Source organism: Brachypodium distachyon, chromosome 1, assembly GCF_000005505.3.
Source record: "Brachypodium distachyon strain Bd21 chromosome 1, Brachypodium_distachyon_v3.0, whole genome shotgun sequence".
Lineage (NCBI taxonomy): Eukaryota > Viridiplantae > Streptophyta > Magnoliopsida > Poales > Poaceae > Brachypodium > Brachypodium distachyon.
Genome location: NC_016131.3, coordinates 15500548 through 15524154, shown reverse-complemented (window position 1 = coordinate 15524154; position 23607 = coordinate 15500548). Strand labels below are relative to the sequence as shown.

The 23607-nt window shown below is 44.7% G+C and overlaps 3 protein-coding genes across 3 annotated transcripts; 2 read left to right on the top strand and 1 right to left on the bottom strand.

Annotated features, from left to right (window-relative positions):
* Positions 1-3759: 3759 nt before the first annotated feature.
* On the bottom strand, positions 3760-6972 carry LOC100833441. The gene is made up of 3 exons (XM_003559826.3): positions 6725-6972; positions 4371-6537; positions 3760-4179 (listed from the first exon to the last, which is right to left on the bottom strand). The coding sequence occupies exons 1-3, from the start codon at positions 6970-6972 to the stop codon at positions 3760-3762; spliced, it is 2835 nt and encodes a 944-aa protein (XP_003559874.3).
* Positions 6973-12118: 5146 nt separating this feature from the next.
* On the top strand, positions 12119-17293 carry LOC100834579 (BTB/POZ and MATH domain-containing protein 1). The gene is made up of 4 exons (XM_003562501.4): positions 12119-12874; positions 14085-14433; positions 15509-15785; positions 16647-17293. Exons 1-4 carry the CDS (start codon positions 12345-12347, stop codon positions 16820-16822), a joined length of 1332 nt encoding a protein of 443 aa, XP_003562549.1. The 5' UTR covers positions 12119-12344; the 3' UTR covers positions 16823-17293.
* A 1542-nt stretch (positions 17294-18835) lies between these two features.
* Positions 18836-23239, top strand: LOC100834285 (rhomboid-like protein 19). The gene is made up of 8 exons (XM_003562500.4): positions 18836-19016; positions 19548-19672; positions 20270-20330; positions 21116-21282; positions 21379-21490; positions 21578-21780; positions 21905-22039; positions 22730-23239. The coding sequence occupies exons 1-8, from the start codon at positions 18972-18974 to the stop codon at positions 22827-22829; spliced, it is 948 nt and encodes a 315-aa protein (XP_003562548.1). The 5' UTR covers positions 18836-18971; the 3' UTR covers positions 22830-23239.
* Positions 23240-23607: the final 368 nt, after the last annotated feature.

Here is a 23607-nt window from a genome sequence, read left to right as displayed (position 1 = left end):
ACTCAATGTTGCGCTTCAATTAATCCTGACGTACGGGGATTACTCATGACTCATGAGTAAGGCCTTGTTTGGTTGGGCTTTTGACTTGATATTGTTAAATGATGAAATAAGCAAAAAGCCAAAATCAAAAGCAACTAAATAGGTGTTTTTGTGATTTATAAGCCAAAAAGAAAAAAAACACGTTTGTAAGTCCAACCAAACAGGGCCTAAAACTCATGGCTTGCACACCCTTCTTGAGAGGAAGTTTTCCTGGATATTTATCATTGTATATTTTGATCACTATGCAACCATACAAATATAATATCGCCCTTGGCGGTGGTAGTAACCCTTACATTTGAACCCTTTTCAAGATTATTTTTGATACTGTGGCCCAGTTTGGCATTGCTGAACTGTACTGCGCTGAACTTATTTTATAATTTGCTGTGAAAAAATATACACAAAAATAGCGAAAAGTTGGTTAGCCAAACACAAAAGTAGCAATAAACGGGTGAAAAAACCGGGATTATGATAATCCACCGCAATGCCAAACGCAGCCCGTAGATGCTAACTAGGACATGTTTCTGTAGAGTTGATCAAACTTGGGAAGTTTGAATAATAACAATGCTCGACCAGTCGACCATCTTATACTGCACTTGTTTCCAAATTAACACGGCTCGAGAAGTCAATCGAGACAGACACTTCGACATTCGGACGGGCGCCATGCAATGCGCGCGCGGACAAGTCGTACGTGAGCCCCTGAAATTAACACGGCCGGCCTCGATCGCTGTTTTGGCCGGAACCGGAACCAACACACATGTGGAAATCAACTTAAGCTCGATCGGGACGACCCATGGAAACACGTGCGTATACTATAAGTTTGAATTATAGTTTAAAACCGTACCAACATTTTCTTTTTTTCAAAACTAAAACCGTGCCAATCTTTACTGAACGGAGCGAGTAAAAAACTTTGACCGTTGCCATTTATGTAAAGTTGTAAACAAAACATATTGGTAAAAAAATCACAGACTTATAATATTATGACAACAGTTTTTCATGAAAAATCTAATGATTTTACTTTCAATTCGTCGGTCAAAGTTGATGAATTTTGACTGAACACATCAATCTCCTGGCAGTATATACAGTAGCAGTACTATTTACGAACATATATGCTCTCCCTTTGTTTCTAAATTCTTAAAACGGCCACAATAATTTAGGGACGGAGCAAGTGCGAGTACTAGGGAGTATGATGCTGGTCGAAGTAACTGCTTAATTTGTTAACTGGGTGCATGCATGCATGCTTCCTTGACGACATATGGAAAACGACTGTCATTGTCGAGTCCCCCAGCAAACTAAGCCTCAACCCGGCTATATGCTGCTGTCCGCGGAAATTTCTTGCACAGTTCTGACCGTGGCTCCATGTACAAGTCTTAGGCAAAAATTAAGCGCTGGAGAGAAAGAGGAAGGTCGACGCGGAATCGCTGTATATTTTCCACGGAACCGGCCGGGTGGCTAGGTGACTAGTATTAGATCTGAGAAGCACTGGATGTTTATTAGAAATGGCTCACGGTGAGCATGCATGAGTACCATGACAACCCTATATATACACATGCATATTGGCTGGCGCCACTAGCTAGATCTAGCGTTTAGTTGGCCTCACAATTACACAATCGCGCGCGTTGGTGGAGTCCGGGACGGACGGACCTTGTGCGAAAGCTAATCCAAGCAAAATGGAGTACTTCGGCACCGGCACCGGCGCCGGGGGAGAGCACCACGTCAATGTATTAACGTCACCATCAGCTCAGGGTAGCTCTAGCACCGGCGGACGACGACCAGCCGCAGCAGGAGGGAAGGCTGCCGGGCCTGCCGAGAAGTGGCTGAACCGCTTCGTTCGCGCCGTGGCGCTGATGGAGAGGATGGGCAACGCCCTGGGTACACTGGCCTTCACCTGGGCAACTGTCGTCCTGCTCGGAGGCTACGCCAAGGACCTCAGCTACAAAGATGATTTCTGGTTTGCGACGGCGATAGTATTCCTTGAAGCCGCAAGGCATTTTCCTGGAAATTAACCTGCATGGTATGCAAATTACTTCCTCCCTTCCAAAAAAATTGGCACGGTGTTAAACTAGAAGTAGTTCAAAGTCATGACAATCTTTATGGACGGAGCTATTATTCTCCTGGCTGGTTCACCTCGGCGTCAAACCCGACCCCCTCTCCTGGGCCGGTCCACCTCCGCGTCAACCCCCAAGGTAACCACGGTAGCGACGCCCATCCACGCTGCCTCCCCCATTCCCTGGCCTGAACCCAGCGTGGATCCGGTCAACCGGGTTAGGGTCTTCGTGAAGTCCAAGGTTAGGGTCTTCGGAGGCGCTGCTGCCGGTGCCGAGAAAGAAGAGACAGAGACGACGGGGCGGAAGCGAGTGGGGCCGGCCGGGTGGTCGGCGATCTCGCCGAGCGGCGCCCGGTCTGTGGCGGCGCCGCGTGGGGAGAGGGAGGAGACGAGGAGCTCCAGGTTGAGATATAGATTCTACCCGTAGTGCGATCTAAACACTTGTACCCCTTATGCATGGGACTATATCCGAGGAAAACACACATCTTAGAACGAAAATCTAGTTTGTGTGAGTTATATTTGCGGAGACTCGGCCAACACGCGCATCCAAAGACGCGGAGAAAATCATAGTTCGGCTGAACATGAAGCAAGCGAGAGATCGGTGTATCTTTATTGAGAACCGGAGTGGGCATGCGATTTATCAGATAGCAAGCCGTCAAGAACACTTCATCCCAATAATGAAGGGGAAGCGAGGAGCGTGCAAGCAGGGCAAGCCCTGTTTCGACTATATGTCGATGTTTACGCTTAGCGACCCCATTCTACTGAGACGTATGTGGACACGAGACACGATGAACAATACCCGTGCGCTGGAAGTAGCGATTGAGACGATGATACTCACCCCCCCCCCCCCCCCAATCGGACTGAATGGCCTTGATTTTAGTATTCAGAAGGCGTTCAACATAAGCCTGGAAAGCATAAAATACTTGTTCAATGTCAGACTTGTGTTTAAGAAGATAAATCCAAGTGAATCGAGAATAATCATCTATGAAACTAACATAGTACTGGTACCCCTGGAGGACGTACGTGCTTTACCCCAAACATCAGAATGAACAAGTTCAAGATTGGAGTCTTAGGATCTGTACTGGATTGGTCGCCTCTGGACTGCTCAATGCCTTACCAGACAACACACACATCCGGGTTGCAGTTTAAGGATATGGAGTTCGGTGCTGAATTTGAAATGCAGCACTAGGATCATTTGCACAAGTGGTATAACATTTCATACTGAATCAAAAAAGTAGGTTGGTCTTCTTTCGAAAATATATATAGCCGCATCTATTCCATTTTAAGGCAAATCAATAAGCATTAAAACTAATGGTCTAATACTCCACAGTATCTAGTGGTAACAAGGCAGACAACTAAATCACAAATACAACGATATGACATGATTACAATATCTTTTCTTTTCACTATAAATAAATGGAAATATTGTGCGTTCAAAAAAGACAGTACGTGTCATTAGGAATCAGATTGCAAATATGATACATCTAAAATTATACCATGTCATTGTGACTCCAATCCCAGGGATTGTTCTTTTGCCCTAGCAACTACCTCCCTCTCTTGATAAAAAAATCTAAATTCACTGCAATTGAAGATGTAGATTCTCCTACGACTCGCTTATGAAATCGAGAAATAGATGTGTTTAAAATTCCTTCCTACTACCATCTATGGATGAATTATCAGTCACAACCCAGAAGTTCTTTTGCTCTTGCCACAAGAGCAGATATAGGCATGCTGTACTCCATGAACCCTGTGTTGCCCAAGAAGAGCCTGTAATTCTCGACCTTTGACAGTGTTTGTTCTACCATCAATAGGGCTTCCTTCATTCTGCATTCGTTGAAACAGTCTGCATAGTTAGAATTGCACTCCGTCATGAATATGACTTGCTCAAGTATCAACCTCCTGATCCCAGGACAATGAGCCCTAGGTTTCTTATTTGCAATCAGTGCAACGACAAGTCTCTTCACAAATCTCTGTTTAGTGTGACCGTCATCTAGTTCTCGGGTAAAGTCTCCAGGAATTACTTTACATATCTGCGAACTAAGGCCAACAAGGATCTCTAGTTCTGCCCTTTCTGTGTCCATGATTCTTTCCAACACCTGTAGGGAAATGTATCATGATCAGTAAAAAAAAAAATACTGTACAGCTATATGGATCGGTGGTAAAACGTACAAAAGTGCAGGTCAAAATTTGACCAACAACTTCCATGCAAGAACATGCTATGCTTAAATGGCAAATTTTATTTTACACCTCTAATAGTGCACTTTTTGCTTGAATTAGCAGGTCTCACCTCTCTCAAGGTATGAGATATTTCCTTCAAGTCCAATTCTCGTAGTTCCGATTGAGCGTGCAAGCACAGATTACGTAACAGGCTTGCCGCCACATACATGTACTTGTCATCATGGATCAGGATCATGGTTTTAAGTTCCTTGATGAACTCTGGTTCCTTTAACATAATCAAGCAGGTGTGGACACTCTCTATTGTCAGCATTGCAAGTGCTTGCCCGGCGACCTTTCGTAGCAAGCGACCAGCATTGTTACTCATGGTTCCTTCTGTATTGATAAATGTCTGCATCAGCATGGTGATAATCAGTTGGATGCGACTTATCTCCTGCCTTGTGTCTCCATCAACAGCAAGATTTCTGAGGATTGCTGCCACCAACCTTTTGAATTCTGGACTGGTCATGCTGTCTCCCAAGATCTCCTTGAGGTTTCTCTGTAGGAAGGGATCTTTTGCTATCTCATACCGCAATGTTATTCCGATTTTTCCGCCAATGCTTGTGAGCCGTTGCATCACCTTTAATGATGACAGTAGCAGGATCTTTTGTTGTGCCTCAGTGATCATTTCGTCACTTCTGTTGCCCGTGAATTCTACAATCTTCTGGATGAGGTCAGCTGCTTTGCTGATTTCCGCACAGTTGTCCTGATCACAACCTGCAAGACTGTCTATAATTGACATTGCCAGTGCAGGTAAAAGGTCGTTGTTTGTCAGAGGCATCTCCTTTGGAATTGACCAGAATTCTGAAATCCGCTGCCAGCATCTTAGCATGGAGTTCTGTGGGTTGATGCTAACTTGCTGGGTTGGGCATGTTTGTGTTTGCAGCAAGTTATCGGTGTCCGGAAGTTGGTCTTGTCTTTGCAATTGGTTATCAGCTGCATCCTTTGACGGGTCATGCTCTTCATCTTGGCTATCTTCTTGTTCGTCATCTGTGTCCAGGAGTGGATTTCCAATTTTTGGTCTGCTATCAGCAGCAAGAAGTGCAGATACAATCTGCATTGTACCAGGGAAAGCGACAACACGGAGGTTCTTTGCGAACTCACTGGTGACCTTTGCGGCATATAGTCTGATAATTGCATCCTTTGGACTTGTCCAATCTAACATTCTGATTATTCTGGCCATCGTCTTCGGAGAAGTGGTGAGTTTGTAAAGGAGCGGTGCCTTGGTTGGCTCTTTTTGCAGAAAGTTGTGCATCATTTGCAACCCGTAGAGCTGATTCTTGGATGAGTCTGAGTTCACAGAATCCATGGCAAATGTGCCGAGACTGGTCTTTGTCGGAGCAAACACACCATCTTGCATGCATTTCTCAAAGGCATATGCATAGTACAGGTTGACAGATTCCACTCCATACTGACCTCTAAATCCACCACAATGGACAAGGGATCTCCGAGGGATGAATGAAAAGAACTCGACTGTGCAAGCCACACTGTAGAGTGTTCCTTGTCCGAGCACCACCCCATAGAAAATTGCAAGAGATGCCTTGAGGTTGTCATCGTACATAGTGTTGCTTTTAAACAGTTCAAAGTGCAACAGCGCCAGCACAACACGCAGCACTGCTGCGGGAACCTGGAAGTTGCCAAATGACACCACCGCTAAGGCACACGCTAGGATTATGATGATAAGAACCCTCCCGTGTGGCCCAAGCATGCACAAATGCGTTATGAGCGCACCGACCATGCAGAAGTACAGAATAACCCTACGCCAGAATACTTGTCTGCTGCCTAGAGATCTGTCCACTAGTTTTACAATACTTGGGAACCTTAGCCTGCTTATTGATACCAATAGCACTGCCGCAAGCAGTGATGTGAACACCAGGAATTTGGCGAATATGTATTGTCGTTGATCATGACCATACAAGTATCCCCGACTGTGGTATGATAGAGAGGGAACTAGCAATAGGATTCCAACCACAGGGCTCCATAACGATGTGGCACGGCGTAGCGGATGACATATGGGTAGTTTGAGCCCAGATCTAGATAGGAACCAGCCAATTACAAGTGTTGTCATCGCCAGAACCCCCGATATCACCAAAATAGTCGGTTCGACTTCCCTCAGGAGGATCACCGAAAGATTGAGAAAGCATACCATCATAATCAGTCCATTCGAGCCAAAAGGTCTAAAAGCACCTCTGTTATTGAAGACCAGTCGGTATTCCATTCTGTTTTTGCGGGTGAACATCCTGATAAAAAGTATGTGAAGGGTGTAGTCAAATGAAATGACCATCATATATAACATATAGTAGGTCACAAAGAAGTGACCAGGAGTAATGAAAACTTTGCTTTCCCTTTTTGTAACTCGATCTCTCAAGTGCTATGTGCATATATACTAATTTGCCTGCATTGCTGGTTAATTTGCAGGAAAAATACCTTGCGGCTTCGAGGAACACGATCGCCGTCGCAAACCAAAAATCATCTTCGAGGTCCTTGGTGTAGCCTCCGAGCAGGACGACGGTTGCCCAGGTGAAGGCCAGCGTGCCCAGGGCGTTGCCCACCTTCTCCATCAGCGCCACGGCTCGAACGAAGCCGTTCAGCCACTTCTCCGGCGACTTACTGTTGGGCGGCTTCCCGGCGTCGGCTGCCGGCATGTGCACGCGGTGCTCCGCGACGTCCTCCATGCATGTGCGATCGATCGCTTTTATCTATTTTCTGTTTTTGAACCTCAAAATTGATTCGAAGCTCCAAATCACTCCAAATAAAATGCAACAAAATTTGTAAAATCATATTTTCATATGATCTAACTTTTGGAACAAGAATTTCCTCAAAATAAAATATTTAAAAATACATTTGCCTATAAAATGGCTTTTAGGGCCCTTAGGCTATCAAAACAAATTATCTTTCAAAATAATTTCAAAAGTCAATTTATGGGATAGCTCTATATATGCATTAAATCCCTTTTTACCACAATACCCTCATGGGTTAAAATGCAAATACTCAAAAGCAAGATCAACGACCAAAATCAAATAAAGACGTTTTTTGCAAAAGGGTTTTCCGGACAAAATCTTGGGTTTTCAAAGTGATCAAATGCAAGGGTGACATGATGCTTATGATATGCAATAAATATGAAGAGTTTTGAAAAATTGGGATGTTACATTTAAGCTTTGGTTTTAAGTACCCATCTTTGAATGGGTCATTTAGCGTTAGCAACAAGGGTCTTAGGAACCCAAATAGACCAATGAACATATTCATAAAGAGAACCAACACATTTGGGATAAACATGCCCATCATTAGTACGACAAAGAACATATGAGAGATTGAAATCCCCGGCACTATTATCATAGGTGGTTTTGCCACCTTTCATGTTGTTTGGCTTCTTCTTGGCCGCCTCCCCTTTCTTCACAAAATAAGTATTAGTGTGGGGAGGTGCCTTGGCCTTCTTTTTGTTGTTGCTCTTCTCATTGGGGTTGTACCCAATTCTCTCCAATCCAAAAGATTTTTTATGATCATTCAAAAGATCATGAAGGTTCTTCTCGCCTTGAAAGCAAGTGGCTAGGCCCTTCTCGAGTTGACCTTTCAACCTAGCATTCTCCTCAATCATAGATGTATGCTTACAACAATGGTTAGTTTAAGCATCTTTATCATTACAAATTAATTCCTTAACAAGAGAATATAGAAGATGATCACAAGATTCTTTGAGAGATTTGTACTCACTTGTCAAGGACTTGTGATCCTTTCCAAGTTTGTCAAAGTCCTCAAGGAGGTTCCTATGACCATTCTCAACTTCACATATCCTACCCAAGTACTCATTAGCAAGGGAAATAGTATTATCATAGAAATCTTTAACTTTGGCAAGTTCTTTAGTAAGTGACTCCTCAATTGCTTCCCTATTTGCTTGTTCTTCCTCAAGAGCTTCATTAAGCTCCGCAATCTCATGAGCCGCAATGCACTCAAGTCTTACCTTTTCATCCATGAGCTCGTCATGTTCTTCAATAGTAGCTTGAGTTTCACCTAGTTTTTCTAAGAGGTCCTCAAACCTCTTTTTGGTCTCACCTTCCAACCTTGCCATGAAGATCTCGAACGCATTCATGCTATGCTTAACAACACAACTCTCCTCCACACAATCAAATAGAGATAAACTCTTAGGAATGACATGTTTGGTGGGAGGAGGGATTACCGAAGAAGTCTTGGCCATAAGGCACTTGGGTGAGCGGTTCTTGTTCTCATTGGGAGAGTCGAAGAGAGATGGAAGTGAAGGAGCAATGGCAATGTTCGCCCTCTCCGTGGACTCATCATCATCATCATCATCATCATCTTCTTCTTCTTCTTCTTCTTCTTCTTCTTCTTCTTCTTCTTCTTCTTCGTCTTCTTCTTCTTCGTCACCCGAAATATATTCTTCTTAAACAAGAAGCATTCTTGGTTGCCTCTTCTTTGTTGGTTTCTTGTTGAAGGAGGGCTTGGTCTCCCTTTAAGGATGAGACGACCACAATTCTCCTCCCTCCTCTCATAGATACAATCTGCAACGAAATGGTCATTATTACCACAATTATAACATTTACGAGATTTTTGACCTTTGGGCTTGGAGCTTGAAGCTCCCTTGTTGTAGTAGTTGTTAGAGTTGAAGGAGTTTGACTTGACAAACTTCTTGTTCTTCCAAAAAGTTTGAGCCGCAAGAACCATGTGATCATTGAACTCATAGTTGCAATTTTCTTCCGTGACTTCAACTTCTTCTTGCAGGGGTGCTTCACATGGAGTTGAGGTGAGAATCACGTTGCCCTTCAATGCAAGGCTTGAGCTTTGTGAGAGAAACTTGGCTCGAATGAGGTTGTCCTCGGAGGTCTTATTGAGAATATCCATAGCTACAAACTCTCCCATCACTTGACTTGGAGTCAAGCTATAGTAATCCGTTCTTTGCCTAATCATTGCGGCATGAACCTCTCGGTGTGGGGAGATGGCTTCTATGAAGAGACATTTGAGTCATTCATCATTGATGTCACGACTCCCATGGTCCTTCATCTTGGCTTCAAGAGTGATGACTCTCCTATATAGCTCATCCAGAACCTCTCCATCCTTCATGAAGAAATTTTTGCATTAGTTGATGACCACTTCGAACTTTGACTTCCTAACACTCTCATTGTTGTCAAAGTGGTCACCAATAATCTTCCAAGCATCTCTAAAGTAAATGCAACCCTAGTATGAAGGGCAATAGCCGAAGCACTACCCGAAGCAAACTATAGGCAATGAAGTAAAGCAAGTAAGTAAAGGGGCAAGTATGATACCACACGGGAAGACGAAGATTTCACCGGAGTTCCACCTATTGGGATCGGTGTACGTCTCCGTTTGGAGGAGTGCTCTACCACAAAGGGAGAGACGCCACGAAGGCCCACTCTATTCTCCAACTCACCACACTACAAAGGTGGGATGAGCTCTCACAACACCACAAAGGCAAAGTGAGTTCCACTAATAGCTTCCTTGAAGGCGAATGCCGAACCTTTACAAACAAGGAGAAAGGCATGAATCCACAACTAAATTGGAGGCTCCTTCCCAAATCCTCAGACACCTCCTCACAAGATTGGAATGCTTGAAGAGACACCTTCCGGCTAGGAATCCCAAAATCCCAAGAGTAACAAAATCCACCAAGGAAAACGAGGGGAATCAACTTTTGATTTGGTGAAACCCTAGATCGAGCTCTTCTCAACCTTTCCTCAAAGTATTAGCTAGGGGAAGCACTAGGGAGAGAGATCTCGAAATTTGAAGCTTTGTAGGTGAAGAACGCTTGCAGGAATGGAGTCACAAACCGTTGGGGACGAAGACTCTCTTTTATAGGATCCCCGATTTTTGCCCGTTATGTGCAATTTCTGCACAGGGCGGTACGACCGCGAGCAGTAGTGCAGCGCCGGTACCGTGCCAGTGCCGCTATATGTCAGTAGCGTTTTGCTACCTCATAGCACTGGTGCGGTACCGGGGCGGTACTACCGCGACCGGTACTACCGGCCTGGGATGACCAGTACTGCCGCCCTGGATAGGAAAAAGAGGCGGAACCCTTTGGTTCAAAAATAGGTTTTAGCTAATCTTTACCGGTGGGATTGAGGCTATCTGGTGGGTGCAATTTGGTGGTTGTGTGTACGTGAAATTGATTCACCCAAGCCTTCCCAGATGGACTCCCTCTTTATAGTACGGATTTTCCTACGACTCAATATAAATAAAAAGCCGTAAATCCTTCTACGCTTCTTTCCTTTGAGGGCAACGAACCACTTTGCTTGATTCTATATAATTTCTGAAAACACTTAGCATACGGTTAGTCCACATATTAAATTGTCATTAACACCAAAACTCATTAGGGATCGAAATGCCCTTTCACACGCTTGCATGGCTCACACCTCTGGCTCCTTGCGCCCGTGGATTAAGATTTATGATAACCTGATAAGAGAGGTTTTACATGACTTGAAGATGAGTTGCTGGAGGTGCCACGCACAATAGCCAGCTTGTATGTCCTGATTACTTCTACGCGTGCATTATTCATAATCGTTATTTGTTTTCATTCCACACCGCACCGTTGCCTTACCGACTACCGTATCATATCCCTTTCCACATTCGTACCGTTTCAATCTGATAAAAGATACAAAATATGACATGGTACGAGTACTATCCGACCGAATCCGATCTGGTTTCACCTCTATGACCATGTGACGATGACAGGCACACTTTGCATCAAAAGGTTCGCATTTTGATTGAATCCCAAGAAAACGTAGGCACCGAGGGTTTCTAACCTTTTCGGAAAAAACGTAGACAACATTGATGCGACTTTGGTCTAGAGCCGCGAGATGGATTCCAGGCGGCGCGGGCGCAATTCTCTGCACTTCGTTGTTTTTTGCCGACGCTCTGTTGCATCTTAAAATGGTTGTAATTTGCTAGACTTGTAAGAGAGATTTGTTGATCTTTGTGCTAATCCGGGTTCTCATTATACCGTATAGAGAAAATAATAACACATGCAACCAAGAGATGTCGCCATTTTGGAACATTCGGAAAGGCTGTTCCTCAAACTTTAGCAAAGCTGATGTCAAATCTCTTTTGGAAACACCTCCTATATTTGGTTTTGACATGTGGTACGTGGATCGGTGACCATGTACATACCTGATAGAATGGTGAGTTGTTGACGATACCTGAACTACTAACCTTTCTTGTCGAACTGAATCCATCGCCATTGACCACGTGCAACACTCAATTTGAACCTGGGATTTGCTTTCTCAAACGCCAGAAGCTCTGCTACGCCGTACATGACCAGAAAGCAGAACTTTACCGCAACGGTCATACTTTACTTTCCACCATGGCGTATTGGCACTCGGAACAGCACAATCTGACGCCCTGAGGTTAGTCATAGTGAGAGTAACTTAGGTAGTAACATAAGATGCTAACTAGGCATTTTGATGGCATGGCATGGTATTAAATAAAAAAAGAGGGAAAGATAATAATTAGATATGTTATCATAACATCACACAAATCAAGACAAAATGAGTCTACACCATTAAATAAAGAAAGAGAAAAAGGTAATAACTAGATATGTTATCATAACATCACACAAATTAAGACAAGATAAATTTACAACCTAATAAATGACACTATGTTACTGGTCTAGCCTGACGACCCATCCGAAAAAGTCGACCTCAATCAGGCTCGGCTCAGGACCACCACCCGAGCCAGCCAGCCACCCGAGCCGAGCCGAGATGAGTCGGCAAGCAAGGCCCACATACACCTGCGCGGCTGTCAGACTCTGACCCGGCTCTCTTTCTCTCTCTCCCCCACCTGATTTATTATTACCCACCCAACCCAACCCAACCCAACCCCAACCCGAACGTCCAGACGAGCAGAAGAGGAAGAAGACCGAACAGAAGCCAAAACCAAACACCACCTCCTTCCCCCGACGAACACCGCCATTCCTCCCCCCAAATCCACCGCCGAATCCGCCGCCGCCGCCGCGGGATCCGCCACGATCGCCCCGATCCGCGCCGGATCCGCCAAGCCTCCCCGCGCGCCCGCCGAGATTTCGCTGCCGATGGGCGCCGGCCGTGCCAGCCGCGGCGGGCCCTCCACCTCCGCCGCCCCCGCGCTCGCCCCTGCGAACGGACTACCCGCCGCGGGACGGCTCTTCCCGCCGATCGCTCCCCCTCCCCCCGCCCCCTCCTACCCTTCCCCCTCCTCCTCCTCCCCGGCGGCGGCGGCTCCCCCCGCGGAGACGGCGTCGACCTCGGTCACGAAGACCGTCAACGGGTCACACCACTTCAAGATCGCGGGCTACTCGCTGGCCAAGGGGATCGGGGTCGGCAAGTACATCGCCTCCGAGTCCTTCACCGTCGGCGGCTTCGAGTGGGCCATCTACTTCTACCCCGACGGGAAGAGCGCCGAGGACGGCGCCGCCTACGTCTCGCTCTTCATCGCGCTCGCCAGCGAGGGCACCGACGTGCGCGCGCTCTTCGAGCTCACCCTCGTCGACCAGAGCGGCAAGGGCCAGGACAAGGTGCACACCCACTTTGGCCGCTCCCTCGAGGGCGGTCCCTACACCCTCAAGTACAGGGGCAGCATGTGGTGAGTACCCCCTTCGCTTTGTGATACAAGTATACAACACTTGGGTCCGATTGGTTAATGGTATTTGACATTATTCTAGAGTAGGAATCTATGAAAATGTTACATTACTTAGGTTTGGTGGTGGCAATTAGGTCTATGCGAACTTTGAGAGATTTATATGTGTCAATTGGCCAAAACACTCTGAACACAATATGCATATTGGAGCTTTTTTAGGTTTTAATAGTCAGAATTAGGTTGTTCCCTGATGTCCGGGACTGGGCAAAATGCTACGTTCCACTGCATAATGAGTATTGAGTAGTATGTTTCTGTTTGTTTGGATAACATTGCATGGTTCGTTTCTGCAGAAAAGTCCTACTGGATTCAGTTGATAGTGCTTACTTCGCATGACTTAGTTAGTTAGGTACTTTGCATGCTTGTTCATGCTTTGGAATTAGTGTTCTTATGTTGTCTTCTGTTTCAGAGGATGTCTTTGTTGAGTCTATTGCTGCCAATTGCTATCGTGTTCTGTTTTCAGGATATAGTCAAGTGGTTTGTATGATTAATTTGTTTCTGTGGTTCTACACTAGGACATTTTTAGGTTGATAGTAGTGTAGTTTGTGTAGGTCAGTAAGTCAGTAGAGGGTGGTGTGAGGTTCTGTTCTAGGCATATTGTTGGTCTAAACTTCTCTGATATCGGTTTGGGTATATTATCTGATGATTGGATGATCACGCAGTAAGCGAGGAGTGTTACCAGCACAAAATTTGTTTGTAAAGATCAGAATCACTAACTAAATACCTGTGCTTGCTACTAATAAAATAAATTAGACTACCCAACAAGTCGAGCAATTGCTTTTTCATAGAACAACACATGAATTTGGATTGTAGGTTATAAATTGTGACCGCCTAGGATGAAGTTGTATTCTTGTTGGTTGAGATTGTAGTTTCCTTGTCATGTATAGTTGATTGTGTGTTTCTTGTAAGTTAGAAATTGTTTGCACATTTTTTCCTTATATTTGGCGTTCAAGTGTGTTTGTATTTTTGGATGTTATTTAAGTTGGTACAAAACAGTGTAAAGCAATTAGTCCATGCAAACACTTTGCATTTATTTGTCGGTTGTCTTGTTCTGTTAGCTTCTTGGTTTAGTTGTTCCATATTACTGCATGCACCGATCCCTGATTTCATAGTGATTATTGTAACCTTGCAAGTAACTTATCTTCGGCGCATCATGCAGGGGCTACAAACGGTTCTTCAAACGATCTGGCTTGGAAACATCAGATTATCTTAAAGATGATTGCCTTTTAGTAAACTGCACTGTTGGTGTTGTTCAATCACATACTGAAGGACCAAAGATATACAGGATACCAGTGCCACAGTCAAACATGTCTCAGCATATTGGACATCTGCTGACAAGTGGAAAGAGGACCGACATTACATTTGAAGTTGATGGGGAGATGTTTCCTGCTCATAAGGTGGTTCTTGCGGCCCGATCACCAGTTTTTAGGGCACAGCTTTTTGGTCCGATGAAGGATAAAAACATGAAGTGCATAAAGATTGAAGACATGGAGGCTCAAGTCTTCAAGGTTTACATCTTTCCCTGTTAATTTTGTTTCATCTTATTATTCTTGTATGCTTCTATTCCCTTCTAGTTCGTTACTGCCGTGGTGTCTGTTATTGCCATAATGTCTCGAGGCTTTCTCCTCGCTATCACATCACTAAAGTGGAAGCAAGGAAATTACCTTTTTTAGTGAAACATGGTTAAAAATAGAGGCTTTTTACGGTAAGGACGTGAGCCGTCCATTGATGGTGATTCATCGTTCTAGATCGACACATACTAGCATGATAGAGGAGTAGTATTTGCTCTATTGAAGGGCAGAATGGGCATCGGAGATTCGGAGGCAAAAAAATCCCACGGAGCCAGGGAATGAACACGAAAGATTTTTTTTCTGCCAAGATCTCTCCTGACGCAAGACTGAATCAGCATGCCAAAACTAGGGTTTGCTGCCGCCGGCCAGCCGCCGGCCAGCCGCCATCGCCTCCACCCTCCGAGCGCCTCGCAACACCGGCCGGATCCACATAGCGCTATTGATCACCGCCTCGCTGGAGAAGAGAAGAGAGAATGCAGCAAGGATCGGGCTGGTGGACCTGCCGACCTGGGCTGCTTGTTCCAGTTACTTGTACAAAATATTAAATTAATAAAAATTATAACAGGCAAGTAAATTTCCATAATACCAATGTCCATTGCTACTCCTCGGTAGCACTCGTAAATTGTACCATAAAAAGCCTCTAAAAATAAGTTCAATTAGCTGCCCTGGTGCATATTGCTATCAATAAAATAGAATATTTAAACATCTGGGAGTGATTGCGTTCAGCATAACTCTGCCGCCACGTTGTTGCCAGAATTTAAGCAAGTTAATTGTGCTGCCTTTGATGAACCAAATAAGGCATGCTACAGTGCTCCTTTGCTGGTAGTAACCATGCCTTTTCACCTAATGACTGTACTGTAGCCACTGTAGTTATGGATCATCTAGTTTTAACCTGGTCCACCATGTTCTTACTTACATTTTCATTCTTCTAGCTCTGCAGAAAATATGGTTTTCCCATTTTTCATGCATTTTGACATAGCTCACATGGCACACATTATATTATATTTTGCAGGCTTTACTCCATTTTATGTACTGGGATGAGTTGCCTGACATAGAAGAGCTTACCGGTCTCAATACAACTTGGGTGTCGACTTTAATGGCCCAGCATTTACTTGCAGCTGCGGACCGTTATGCCTTGGAGAGACTAAAATTGCTCTCTGAACTCAAGCTATGTGAAGTTGTTGCAATAAACACAGTCGCTAACACCTTGGCGCTGGCTGAACAGCACCACTGTTATCAGCTAAAAACGGTTTGCTTGAAATTTGTGGCTTTGCCTGAGAATTTGAAAGGTAAGTAGTATCTTCACTGTTGTAAAGATTTCATTTTCAGACCGTGATGGCATTCCATCCAGTCCTCCATCCCTTCCCTTGTGTATATATATGTTTTACATCTGGAACTGTCTCGAAAGATCTGCAAAGCTTTCAAACACATGGCATGAGGTACAATACCTATAGTAATAATTACATATCTGTAGAAACCCACAGGTATTTAGCTAGTACTTCTGAACTTTGAACTGAGTATGTTGATTGCTCTAGAAACTGGCGGCATCCAGTATGGTCTTCTCTTGGGTTATAGAAACTATTTAGCTTATGAGCAGACCTGTTCTAGGATATTCTTTTACACTGGAACATTGTAATGGGTGCCTACAGTTCATCGAGGTCCTATGACATTCTGTTACCGCTCAGACATACTTAGTGAATGGGCAATACCGAAATTTTACTTCACTTTGATTTGAAAGTGTCCCTGAGGACTGGGGTGTTGACTACGAACATCTGGTAAACTTTATCATAGTGTTCAGGATCACAGAAGTTGCATTAATAGTCTGTTTATGCGTTTGTCACAACTCACAACCAACCTAAATTTGTTCCTTGGTTAATTGGTATAAGTTAGGGCTTTGTGGTTGTTCCCGCCTAAGAAACGCTTCTTACTCAACTGCACAGTAGTTATGCATGTAATTTTCCATCGAAACTATGCAAACAGATGGTCCGATATAATACTACTTTAAATCTAGAAATAATAACTTGTCAGGCCATGAACTCTTTGCCCGTGATGTGTAATGTTTTACTAGTCCACATCACCTGCATGATGCATAATAATAATATTTAACACTAATTTGTCAACATCTGCTAACTGCGTCCTTTCTTGTGCAGCCGTCATGCAAACCGATGGATTTGATTATTTGCAGCAAAGCTGCCCATCCCTTCTTACTGAGCTCATTGAATATGTAGCCAAGGTAGGAGAGCACATCGTGAGCCCCTGCTTATATTCAAACGAAGTCCTGGATGGTGGCGATGCCAATGGAAGACGCGTGAAACCAAGAACTTAATCCCTGGATCAGCCTAGCAGGATTTTCATGTGTCCTTCGGTGTAAAGTGTTCCTATAAACGGCACTTTTGTGGTGCCATATCATGCGTGCAGCATGCTGTAGTGTGTGTGAGTGTCAGTGTTCGTGTTGTTGTGACTCCCATCTTCATCTCTTGTCCTACTCTGGAGCGCGTTGTGTTGCTGATATATATCCTACTGACTAGTGTACGATTGAATTGCTGCGAAGCGTTATTAGCTTTGCAGCCTGTGGCCATAAGTGCATGCAGGTGGCGCGGCGAAGGTTGGCTGGTACAAAGGTTGGATCAAAAAATAAGGGCGCGGGATGTGTTCACAGAAGTTGCTTTGTGCTAGATCAGCTTTGTCGATTCCTAGTCGTCCGTATGACTTGTATTCAGTTGAATGATGTAATCAAATGAGATCTATCGGTTCTTTCATGCATATTATCGCTTAAGTCTGTCTGCCCGTTTCCTTTTGTCATGGTGTGTTTTGAACGCTTGAAATCGGTATGGTGCTGGCCCAACTAGTGTCAGTCAAGTCAGTCTTGTGTCTGATTTCCTTGCGTGTGATGTCACAATAGAATTCTTGTGAATTATGCTGTTTTGTTATGTTCCCATAGAATTAAACCTTTCCTGGCAACCTTATTCTTTCATCATTCCACGTGGAAATGAACTGAAGTTCTGAACAGTTAAAACTTATGTATGATGTCTGAATTTTACCAATTTTCGTACTAATTGTGCTTGTGCGAAATCACCATATAAATTTCTTGCTCCGGTTCTGCCATTTTCCACCGAAAAATGAATGGTTTCCATGTGAATTTTCTCTAGAATTCCTGTGTTCGACAGAGTCATACATACAGGCCAGGAAAAGAAAAGCAATAGAGCCCTAGTTTTGAAAACCCGATTGGACCGGCGGTCCGACCGGAAAAAATAGGAACCGGAGACCTCTACGGTCTTTTTAGCGCACTGGACCGGACAAAACCGGGTGAACTGGGCGGTTTGGTGAAAACCGTGAACCAGGCGGTTCGGCTCGAACTGTCCGGTTCAGTTCCCGTTCCAAAAGTTCCCTTCTTGGCCGTCTCCCTCGTCTCGCCGCTCGAGCAGTCGAGCTCAATCCCGCGTGTCTCCACCACCAGCGCCGCCCCGCCGCCGCCCAATCCCGCGCCTAACCGTCCGCCGCTAGCTCGATCCCGCCCCAGCGCGTCACCACCACCCGCCCCGCCCCGCTGCTCTCCTTCCTCGCCGGCCTCCCCGCCCCCGTCCGCGCCGCGTGGTCGTCTCCGACAGCCTCCCGCTCCGCGTCGCACCCGACACGGCCGCCTCGTCCGGCTTCTCCTTCACCGTCGACGCGGACACCATGCGTACCAGGTTACTAGCTCTGCTCGGGCCTGCCGGCGTCGGCCCCCGTCCTCCCCATCGGCCTTCTAGCTCGGGAGAGATATGGTGCCGAGAGAGAGAGAGAGAGAGAGAGAGAGATGTGGTGTTGGAGGAGATGGCCGGAACTGTTGCTCGGGATGAGGAACGAGATGGAGAAAGAGATCGATCAGCGGCGGGTAGGGTCAGAGCAGATTCAATGCAAGGTGCTTAAGGTAGTGTTACATAATTAAACCGGTTTATTCTCAAGCACCAATGCTTACTTTTATACTAGAGGTGCCTAATTAAGCACCTGTCCTATAGAACACAAGCACCGGTGCTTAAAAAAACCGGTTTTATTTTGTGCAATCACCTCCCTAGGCACCTTACATTGAAGATGCTCTTAGGATGGTATCGTGGCTGGCCCAGTTGAGTCATATTGGGCTTTGAATTAAAACTTAAATACTTGCCTGGACACTTGGGCCTTTAACTTGGAGTTAGGAAATGGGCTCCACGAATCTGGGCCAACTTGGGCTGTTATTTGCAGTATCATAATTAAATGTATTATTTTATATCTTAAAAAACCATGCCGGTTCAACCGGGGTGAATAGAGCTCGCGGACCGTTTAGCGAGGCCAAGCCAGATATCTGATCAAACCCTCCCACGGAACCAACGATCCCAAACCCAACAAACAAACATTGCTTGCTCTCCCTCTCCGCCCCCTCATTACTTCACTGCGAAGCCACTGAGGCGACAGCGCGCCTCCGGATCGGCGGATCCCGTCGGGCGCAGGCCGCCGCGATGATGAGCAGCACCACCCCTCCTCCGCCCTCGCTCCCCGCCGCGGTACGTGCCGCCTCTCTCCCTCGCCTCCTCTCTCTAGATCTGGTGCGGCGGATCCTTCGCTTCCTAGGAGCACCTCGTTGCCGTGTGGCATCGTTCGCGTCCTAGGAGAACCTCGTGCCCCCCCCCCCCCCCCCCCCTCCCTCCCTGTCGCATCATTGCAGGGACAGTTGGGCGGAATTCCGCGGGGCGATGTTTCGCCGAGCATATGATGCGCTCCGCTTGCAATGCTTGGTTGCTCCGGCGCATTCGGGCGATTACAGCGCGCGGATCTCGCTGTCGTTGTAGAATTGGGTCACTTAATCCGTTCACTAGTTCTGTGTGCATTGGTGTTCAGAGAAAGGCCGATTTCCTGTTGTTTTCTAAGCTACGTCTGATTTTACGTGTCCTTGCTTGCTCTCGTCAGTCGCCTAACGAAATGTATGCCCCTTAGATGTTTCCGAGTAGCTGAATTACATGTGGGATCACCTGGTCACTGATGTACATCTCCAGCCGTTTTGGTCATAATAGGTTCAGTGTCTCGCAAAAATGCAGGGTGTAAGCTTCTTCAGAGGATACACAAAGCTGTGCAAGGGCCTTGCTGTCGTATTGCTTCTGGTGCACCTCTTGGTCCAGCTGTTCCCTTCGGCTGTCAACTATCTCGCTCTTATTCCCGCAAGGTAGAGATACAGATCTTCGATGCATTTGAATACATATTTGCCACGAAATTTTCGTGCCGGATGAGCAATTATTAAAAGTAGTGGTTTCTGGTCAAGTCGAAGAGGACCTCTAATACGCCTTCCAAGAAGGAGAACTGTTTCTTCCCTATTGTCATGTGCTAGTGACTTGGTATCACTGTCCTATAGTTGTATAGAAGAAGTTAAAAAACTACTGCAGCTAGTCAGCACGCCCATTTGAGTGCTAGTTGTAAGTGCAATTTTAATGTGGTGGTAATATTTGCGAGTGCAGTGCCATGCACTTTTATGAAGTTATAATTACAGTGTGTTAGATTAAATATCTGTTTGCCTAGCCATTAGATTGTATCGTTGTTTTCAGCATTGTATCTGGTGCACATAGAATTAAGCTACCTATCTCGCTAGTTATGAAATGAAATTACCAGTAGTTTTTGTAACAAAAATAGCCAATGAATGTTAACTTGTTAAGTGTATCTTTAAGATGTTACCCTTTACAATTCGAACATGTTGATGTTTTTGTTTCTCGTGAGATACATGGTTTGATTTTCTTCAGAAATATTTGACTAACTTACTTTTCTGTAGGACAATTCCCTTTGGCTGGAACCTGATAACTGCTGGCTATGTTGAGCAAACAATTCCTGGGGTAAATTCTTTCTCCCATCTTTTGTCCAGGGCAGTTCGTTTGTCTGCCTGCATAATAATCTTTGCATCCGATTAGTTAATGTTTTGGAAGGCTACTCAAACTAAATCTCCCTGAGAGTAAAGAAGAATGGCAATGCAAGTGACTTTACGTGTCAAATGGACATGGTCATACTATTCACATTCTCCACTGGTTTATTTAGCATTGCGTTTGTGGCTTCCTCTTTTGAAGTGTGTTGCGCAAGGTGACAAAGCTTTTAGATGGTTAGCTGTAAGAAGGAACTAGCTTACTCAAACTAGTGGTAAACTGGATAAGATTTGCATAGCGAATGAATTAGGGTTCGGCCGCTAACTTACTGAGTCTGGCTGTTTATAGGGTATGTTTTTTGTCTCATTGAATTGAACCACTTTTCATTAAGGTGGAAACCTGATATTATTAATTCCATCTACATTTCTGCTTACCAAGAGTCACAAGTCAGCTGAGTGGAGGTGAGAACCAGGTGCACTGTATGACATGGACTTGTATCATGTTAAGCTTGTTAGAGAAATGGCAGTGAGTACTGTTCTTCTTTATTTCTGTTTCACCTGGACCGTGTGACCAGCTGTTCCATATTTTCTGTTTGTATGTTAAATATATACTCTCATATTTGTAGATTTGTGGTCCTTGGGCACCAAGTTTTCAAGTCATTTAGGAGTTTTATATCGATATATCATATTTGTTAAGACTTAAGACCATGCCATTCTAATGATAATGATGCTCCCTCGACTCACATGGATATGTGCTTCCAGGTCCTTATCAGCATAGTTGGTCTTCTTTTATTTGGGAAGTTGCTAGAGCCCTTATGGGGCACAAAGGAGTTGTTGAAGTTCGTTTTCATCGTCAACTTCTCAACTTCTGTGTGTGTCTTCATAACTGCTATTGCTTTCTACTATGTAACACAACAAGAGACCTACCTGTAAGTATTTTGCTTCTACATAATGGTACAAGCACAGCTATTTTGATGCTTCATATTAGGTAAACTAATGGGTGTCCCTAATGTTTTTTTTTTCAGCTATACTCCTCTCTCTGGATTTTATGGAGTTCTGTCAGGATTGCTGGTGGGGATCAAGCAACTTTTGCCAGATCAGGAGCTTAATCTTTTTGTACTGAAGATTAAGGGAAAGGTTCTCCTTTGACACTGTTAATTGTATAACTAAGCTTCATGTTGTCATGTGTTTGATCTGACATATTTATTTTTTGTGCCTTCTCAGTGGATTCCATCACTCACTGCGCTGATATCAGTTTTTGTAAGCTTCTTCGTGAAGGAATTGGTATCTTACCTCCCGGTTATACTGTTTGGCATTTATATGAGTTGGATTTACCTGCGATACTTCCAAAAGAGGCTGGAGACTGGCCTGAAAGGAGATCCGAGTGAGGAATTCTCGTTCTCGAGTTTCTTCCCTGAATTTCTAAGGTAGTACATCTTCCCAGTTATATGTTTGCAGAAGGATATATTCTGACTTATTTATGAAAACCCAGACAATTTTTGGACTCGGTAGCTATTATATTATGAACAGTAATTTATTCAAAAAATGCAGACCAGTTCTGGACCCGATAGCCTCGATATTTCATAGGCTTCTTTGTGGAAGAACAGATAGGGCTGATGCTAGGGGTCATGCATTGGATACCTCATCATTGCCTGGTTCAGATTCTACCGAGGCAAACAGGAGGAGGTTAGTTTTTGTGACTTTATCTTAAGTAATGCATAATTTTGTCCTCCTTTGCACCACAGTCTTTATGCAATCCTTCGGTGCCTTTGATTATTTTCACATACATGAGAATGCTCAAATGAATTCTGGATTTGTGTTCTGAGATGATTCCACCTGAAGGATCCTCATGGAGTCCAAGTGGAGCTGGCATTCCATTTGTCTCTGTTGACACCATGTTCTTAATTTTGGTCCTTTCGGTTCAGTAACTAATGGGTCTATGCGGTGCTCCTGTTTACTCCAGAAATGAGATAACTATTACAGCTCGTTTGGCACCCCTGATTTCATTTCATTTGGTCCAAATGAAATGAAATCTAGTTTTTGGTAGGATTTCATTTGGTTAAATTTGAATTCCGGATTCAAAAATCATGTTTGTCTACCATATGGATTTGTAGAGTTAGAGACAATTCCAGAGAAATGATGGCTTGTAGAGAGGAATTGAGGTTAGTTGTATTGTGATTCCATGGAATTGCAAATTGAATTCATGTATTCAATTCCGTGCCAACCAAACAAGTTAGTTTCTAGAATTCAAAATGAATTCCACAATTCTAGTCCCAAATGATGGGTGCCAAACGAGCTGTTATCTTAGTTTTGTTTCTAGTTGCATGCATATGTGCTTGTTTCCTCATTCTCACCCTGTCATTGATCTCCCGGCAGGGAAAGAGGTCAAAGGGCACTGGAGCAAAGATTAGCTGAAAAGCTCGCAGCAGTCAAGAGCACTGAGGGCACATCGCATGACGCATCTGACAAAGTTTGAGCCTGCTATGAACCAACCTGTGCATCTTGTGAATTCTCGGTGCTGTGTTACCAAAACGTCCTTCTCTGGAGGACAGGAACATTCGTCGATTCGACGATTTCACATGTACCTTTCAGCAACCTGAGCCTCACCGCGAGTGCTTTCTTCTTCCATTGTAGCCCCTACTTACCATCCGCAAGCGCTTTTAGGGGAGTAGGGACTGGTGTGAGAAATGTGGGATTGGATGATCTTAGGAACCATACTTAAACTCCGCATTTTGAACGTGATGTTTCCTAGGGCAAGGCAGTTGCATTACCTGCATGCAAAACTGCCCAGCGTGTGGTGTTCTTTTCCTGGATTGTCAGCCTTTATGTTCTTGAACTCACCGGAATTCACTGGAACGACATTGGGCAAGGAGCCCATTAGCTCATTGGTTCTTTTGGCCATCCCTTTGATTCTGACGTGATGAAGACTTGACTAGATATTGCCGTGTGGATTGTCATTCTCATTGTGTGTATGAGAGTGTTAATCTCCAAATTTGAATCGAACTTTCTACAGTAACTTTTCTGGAGGATCTGTTAGAATCCTCCACCAAATCTTGAACAATTTGGAGAGCATCTGTTCGAATGAGCCCAAGAGCCCAGGCCCATGACTACCACTGGCCCACTTAGCTATCATGCTTTCCTTCCTACCGAACCAGCCCTTCTGGTACACGAAACCGGAGTCGGGCAACGAGTAAAATACTACGAAAAGAAAACCAAACTAAAACAAGAAATAGAAAAATCTCGAAGCCTAAGCC